This window comes from Drosophila sechellia, chromosome 2L (assembly GCF_004382195.2).
Source record: "Drosophila sechellia strain sech25 chromosome 2L, ASM438219v1, whole genome shotgun sequence".
Lineage (NCBI taxonomy): Eukaryota > Metazoa > Arthropoda > Insecta > Diptera > Drosophilidae > Drosophila > Drosophila sechellia.
The window spans coordinates 22,286,563-22,293,270 of NC_045949.1; the positions used below are offsets into that span (position 1 = coordinate 22,286,563).

The 6,708-nt window shown below is 46.4% G+C and overlaps 1 protein-coding gene across 1 annotated transcript; it reads left to right on the forward strand.

Moving 5' to 3' along the window:
• Positions 1-205: 205 nt before the first annotated feature.
• On the forward strand, positions 206-5,903 carry LOC6619324 (protein tiptop). Its single transcript, XM_002043505.2, has 3 exons — positions 206-349; positions 891-3,334; positions 3,597-5,903. The coding sequence occupies exons 1-3, from the start codon at positions 294-296 to the stop codon at positions 4,157-4,159; spliced, it is 3,063 nt and encodes a 1,020-aa protein (XP_002043541.1). The 5' UTR covers positions 206-293; the 3' UTR covers positions 4,160-5,903.
• The last annotated feature ends 805 nt before the right edge of the window (positions 5,904-6,708 follow it).

Genomic DNA, 6,708 nt, shown 5'->3' on the forward strand with positions numbered 1-6,708 from the left:
TCCCCAGTCTCCGCCCGCCCCTCTTCGGCCCACGAACCATTGTGACATTTGATTTATTTGACGTGTGTGTTTTTGATAGAAGTTCAACACGAAACTGTCACACAAACACACGTATGCTCGCCGAGGAATTTATTCAGTGAACGAAAATAAAATCAGAGCTCCGTTCGTACTTGGCCGCAGTGAAACGAATCCGCCACCATCGATGACCAGGCGGACGAAATTCGGAAGTATCGCCAGGCAGTCCAGTCATCAAACCTTTGGAGAGCAAGCCCGGATACCCAGTTTTCCACAAAATGATGCTGCACGAGGCCGTCATGCTGGAAATCTATCGCCAGGCGCTGAGTGCAAGGTGAGCGCTTCCTCCGATTTGCTGTTCCACGCCAATAGCGATTCGATACGGGGTTTCCCGAGGAGGTTCACAGGTTCCGTTCGGAGACGCAGTGCTTTATTTCGACTATTTTGTCGAAAGCGAGCATGAAATACAAAAGCTGCATAAAGTTAGTTAGTTGGTTGGTCATAAACGAAAGATATAACTAAAACAACGCAGGCGGCATTTTAATTCGAGTTTGTTCACCCTGCTTAAAAGTTTGTTGTGATTCCAACTTCTCGCCGATTAAGTTTACTCCATTTACAATAGACTACAAAATTAATTAATTAGTCAATATAATATAGTTCTTCTGCTCCACACTGGAATGCTTGTTTTCAAGGCCCATATAGTACAGGCTTATTCCGAGTGCTACCAAATTGACAGGAGCACTGCTGTTTTGATGTCCGACATCTAAAGAGCTTAAAGTACGCAATTTTAAATAGGAAAAAATAAACCATTTTGTTTGCATGTTTTGCATTGTGACTCGATCATAACTTCCACCATCTTCGAATTTTTATTTTAGTGAGTTAACTAGTCCGCGATGTCAGTCTCGGGAGTCCAACACATCAGCTGGAGCGGGAGCTGGAACGGGCGATGTCCGATGTCCATCGAATGAGTCGCATTGTTCGGCGAGCGATCGTCTGACCCCAGCTGCAACGCCCACTCTCACGCCCACTGGAGTAACCATCTCCCCAAACTCGGTGGGAGTTCCCCTGACGGCGACCCTTCCTTCTGCAGCTGCAGTTGCCCTGCTACCGCCCCAATCCGCCGCCATGGCCGCTTACCTAGCCGCTGCCCAACAAAATCACCTTCTACTAACAAATCCCTTGGCGGCAGCAGCTTCTCTGGTCCAACATGCAACGCAGCAGGCAGTGGTGGAAGGGGAGGTGGAGTCACCGGCCCTCGATTTTAGCAGAAAGCGGCCTGCGAGCCACGGAGACGACGATCAGGAAGATGATCAGGAACAGGACCAGGAACAGGAGCCCGATCACGATGTCCAGTGCGATAATGGTCCTTTAGATCTATCTGTAAGCACAGGGATAAGGCAAGAATCCGTTTCTCCGCCTGCCAGGAAGATTCCAAGAAGTATATCCGCAGATTACAAGTCACCTCTACCACCTGGCAGCTGGATGCCCCCCATCAACCCATACTTGGCAGCTGTAGCGGCCAAAACGGGCGGATTGGGATATTCTAAGTTGGCACCCAGTGACGCCAGCAAAGCGTTGGAGAAGATGACTGAGATAAGCCGATTGGAAACACCCCCAACAGCTGGTCGAAACTCAGGCGCTACATCATCTCTAGGAGCTGGAGTGCCTGCGGGAGCGAGTTCCAATTCCGGTGGCCGGCACAGCGCGTGGCAGTCTCATTGGCTGAACAAAGGTGCTGATACAGCAAAGGATGTGTTTAAGTGTGTGTGGTGCAAGCAGAGCTTTTCAACTCTGGCTAACTTAACTGCCCACATGAAGGAGACTCAGCATTGCGGTGTGCAGATACCCTCGCCGTTGCCAACCGGAAGAGTCGGCACTCCGACTGCTCCTCCTCCCACAAGGTTGGCCACTTCAGCTTCCAACTCGGCCTGTTCCAGCAGCAGTAGCTCCACCTCAAGCTCTTCAAACTCCTCGAAATCAGAGTTAAATATGCTTATTAAGGAAACTATGCCCCTTCCCAGGAAATTGGTGAGGGGTCAGGATGTTTGGCTCGGAAAGGGTGCGGAGCAAACCCGCCAGATACTTAAGTGCATGTGGTGCGGACAAAGCTTCCGGTCTCTGGCCGAGATGACCAGTCACATGCAGGAGACGCAGCACTACACGAATATCATCTCGCAGGAGCAGATCATTTCCTGGAAGTCTGGCGATGAACGGGAGAGGCCGACAAACCCTGGAGTTCCGTCTACGTCCTCCGCTGCTCCCCCTTCGCCGAGTTGCACAGCTCCATCAGTGAGTGCAGTGCTCACGTGTAAAGTTTGTGATCAGGCCTTCGGCAGCCTAAAGGAGTTAAGCACCCACATGGCCCAAAAATCGCACTACAAGGAGTCACCGGCTCCTTCAGCATCTCCTCCAGCTGCCGGCACTGGCAGTCTGAAAAGGGGAAGGCAAATTCGCAACGAGAAACGCAAGAAGTCTTTGCCGGTTAGGAAGCTTCTTGAGCTCGAGCGTTCTGGCTCGAATTCCAGTCTGGACTCAGCGCTAAAGCCCCTGAGGGACTTTGCTGCTGCCACCAAAATTACGTGTGAAAAGTGTGGCAGTAAGATAGAAACTGCGTTGTTTGTAGAGCACATTCGAAAGTGCCTAGGCGAGAGCATTCCAATCCCTCCCCGTCGATCTAAGGCAGGAGTAGATAGCTTGCCAAGTCCTAGTCTAGGACAAGGCGCTGAAAAGCCGCCATCAGTCCTAAATGCCCTGGAGCAACTTATAGAGAAGAGCTTCGAATCGAGAACTAGCAGAACCATGACACTTGGTGGCTATTCCGACGCTGGAACTCCGCTTGGAGCCAGCATCCTAAAGCGTTTGGGAATTGAGGACAGCAGTGACTACACCAAGCCTCTTATGGATACCCAAGCGATGCACCTGCTCCGATCCTCCTTCGCCTCGAGAGATCGCAGTGCCAGCGAATCGAGCTCAGCCAGTAGGGTGGAATCATCTTACACCCCAGACAGACAGCAGGCCACCCCCCGCAGAAGTCCAGATACTCCTGTCCCGTCGCTTCCCCCACCACCAACCATCAAAGCTGAGCCACCAGAGGCGGAACCCTTGGTGGGTTGCGATCGGGAGGGCTGCAGTCCTCGGCAGCAGATCCAAGTGAAAAAGGAGTTCAGCATGGAAGCAAGCCGAGATAGTCCTCGGTCTGAAAGCAAATCACCTGCTCCGCAGACCGCAAGATCTCCACCAGATAATGGCAGTCTTCTGGCCTTGAACTCCATGTTCGATCAGCTCAGTGGAGTGGAAAACAGCGGCAACAACCACTCGGGTAAGAGACAATACTCAATATATACAAAAATTGTTTGAAAGCGTAAGGCTTAACTAGAGACGAGGTATTAGTCCATTGTCAGAAAATCGATTGGCTCAGAACCTTGTAATCTATGCATGCAAATATTATTAGTTATTAGTTATATATTAAAAATAAATGAAATGAAATAAATAACGACTCAGTGAATTGATTCATTAGTAAACATATCACTGACTGCTAGATATTATATTGGTTAACAATACTGAACTAATCATTTTTCCAGGGCACTGCTTTAACAACAACAACAGCAGCAGTAGCGCCTCCGCCCAGAAGCCAAAGGCCCATCCCCTAGCTGCGCTGCAGAAACTGTGCGAGAAAGCGGATCCCCCAAGCACTGCCCTCCGCAGCGCGTCCTCCACCGGATCCTCCACAGCATCAGCAACACTTCCCTCAGCGAACGGTAACGACCTGGTGGCCTTCAGCTGGGCCTGCAACGAGGCCGTTCTGAGTGCAAGTAATGGTGGCTCCGGCGGCGATTCGTCTATCATTAAGTGCTCCTACTGTGATACCCCTTTTGCATCGAAGGGCGCCTACCGCCACCATCTCTCCAAGGTGCACTTTGTGAAAGACGCAGGCGAGGACTCGCCCAGGCTCAAGTCCCCCGCTGTTCAGAGCCCCAAGTCGATGCCCTTGGCCTCCCCCAGGAGATCAGCTTCCAGGAGTCCGGCGACAGGATCTCAGCAGCCCCCTCCCTCGCCAACCATTAGCCCCTATGACGAGAGTCCGCAGTCAAAGTTCCTCAAATACACGGAGCTGGCCAAACAGCTATCCTCTAAAAACGCCTAAACTGCTGGAGAACGGAGAACTTGTAGAGAAGAGATGTCATCCGTAAAACAGTAGAAAAATCTATTAGCAAAAGTGCTTAAAGGGAATTAACAAATTGGGTCACAGATTGCAGACACGTAAGCTGTATTAAATATTCAGAATTTATCCTTTGAACTTAGGCTACATTTAAATTGTTTGCTTTACGAAGCCAAAATCTTTCAAACAGCAGCCCAAAATACATTAAACTGAATAACCATCCTAGTTGATGGTTCAAATTAAAAAAAAACGAGGCTATTTTCGTTAATGTCTGTTAATCAAACTTTAGCAATCCGTTTGCAAATTTTTAAAAAACTGCATTGATTTCTGATCATGATTCTGATCTGCACAGCTCTCGCTCTTTCGTCCGCTCTTTCTCCAAATATCAAAGTTCTCACTGTCTCTCTCTTTGCCGCTGTACACCCAACAAGATTTCCCCTACTTTTGCTGAATTTAACAGGAAATTTCCCCAGACCACTACGCTCTCTCGAGTAGTTTTTCCCCTTCGTCAGTGACGTCACGGTCTGCTGGTCTGCTGCTTATTGTTTCCCAATCGGACAGCCGCAGTCTAAGGCGCGAGCGAGAGAGGACTAGCAAGCTGGAAATTCAATTACCACCACTTTGACGAGCGGCTGTCCATCAAAGCGAGTCGGACAGGGACGGCCATAGTGGCGGAGTGACGAAAGGCGACAACACGAGTTCGTCAAAGTGGAATTGGATGGCGGCGAGAGAGACAGGCATAGCGCAGTGGGTGTATAAAGAGTAAGAGAGTGAGTACTCCTACTGAGTGGCAATAATTTGGTTCGTTTTCGAGTGCAATTGAATTCGGATTTGAGTGCACTCAGGGAACAAGCCAGCCATTACTTATTTATTTATCCGCTACTCCTTGTCACAATGAATGAAAAGGAAAAGGGTGCCAAATCAAAACTGTTTAAATCTAGAAAGAAACCTAACCAGCTAAATTGGTTATTCTAAGCAATAACAAAACAAACGCAACGCAGTATACGTAAATCCTTACACTTAAACAATAACCCTAATGATAGAACCAGTTAATGGATGCGATGCACATGTAGCCCAAACGAAATGCATTGATTAAATGTAAATACTAGCCAATGGCACTTTCCTTCCATAAGTCTAAAGAATAATGATATCTACATCAATATAAAGCCACAGCAACGCATGTATACGGAAACAATTTTAAAACGATATATTCATACACATATTAAAGTATATAAAACCAATGTATATTAGCAGTTCGAGTCTCAACAATTACTAAGAACTTTGAGTATATAACCTAAGAGTTAAACCTAAGAAAAGGGCAATCTATGCAAAATGTGAACCATATTGTCCAAACAATCACTTTTACCGCCTCTTTCGTCAGGATAATTTATATCTATGATATATGGGGAATAATGGTTACCAACTATGTATACGAATTGTATTTCAGTTTTTGTGATATTATTTTTAAACAAAGCCACCTGCTTCCCCGTCCCACGCACCACAACACCCGTTGTATTTCCTGCAACATCTTCCACCCGCCCCCCGTGTTACTCACTTTAGTTATACAAACGCAATAAAGGCAGAATTCAGAATAGAATTAAAACGCATTTTTCCAACGATCTAATTTCCTGATTTTAAATCAGTGCACGAAATGCAGCTCAATGGTAACTTACCAAGTAGGAAGAGCAAATAAGGAGTTCAATAAAAATTTGTACGTTTGACTCTCCAATTGAATATGTTTTTTGTGGGCTTGTGGGTGACATTCTTTTCAGAACGCCTGCTATAAAGAAATTTAGTCGATTTGTTTGCCATATTCTTAATGCCTAGAAAATCAGAATGGTAACGCGGCAGTCAAGTGTCGCGACTATAAAATACAAGTTTCTTCAAGCATCTTTGTAAGTGTTGTAAGTAGATAAGTATCCAAACAACAAAGGTATATTTGTGGCTAAGGGGTTTTCGACCGGAATAAGCTCATCCATTCTGCCGTAAACTCGGAATGTTTAATCTTTATTTGTAGCTATAATACATTATAGTATACATTAATTATTGTCGGTACACCGGATGACCGGACGACCCATAGAAGGCCTTTGAAGTAAAACATCCTCATACAACAACAAAATATAGCAAAGTAACCAGAAAGAACCAGATTAAAGAGCTCATGAGCTCGGCAATCTTTGTATTGTATAAATATATTCTATATACCAGTTCAATATATATACATATATCACAGCAAATAATTTGGCCAAAATATCACGCTCTGTTCTCAAGCTCAGTTTGAGTTCCTTGCCAATCAAAATAAATGGGTCAGTTTAAGTTTCATTTAATTGTGTCACGACGCCACCCGAAAACCTGACATTTCACATTGTAAACTAATATGTGATAATAAACACTCTGAGTTAATTAAACCTGAATTATGGCCTACACGGCCGTCCTAACTCGGCGGTGTGGTAAATTGGTGGAAGGGGAAGTGACTTCCCAGGAACAAGAACATGTGGCAAATGTGAACGCGATTCGCTGATTTATGGGCAAGAAAG

What these genes read in the sequence shown, in the direction of transcription:
- LOC6619324 (XM_002043505.2), top strand. Translation starts at nt 294, where the DNA reads ATGATGCTGCACGAGGCCGTCATGCTGGAAATCTATCGCCAGGCGCTG. An exon ending in CGCCAGGCGCTGAGTGCAAG is followed by an intron (nt 350 to 890) that starts GTGAGCGCTTCC and finishes TTTTTATTTTAG; the next exon opens with TGAGTTAACTAGTCCGCGAT. An exon ending in CAGCGGCAACAACCACTCGG is followed by an intron (nt 3,335 to 3,596) that starts GTAAGAGACAAT and finishes TCATTTTTCCAG; the next exon opens with GGCACTGCTTTAACAACAAC.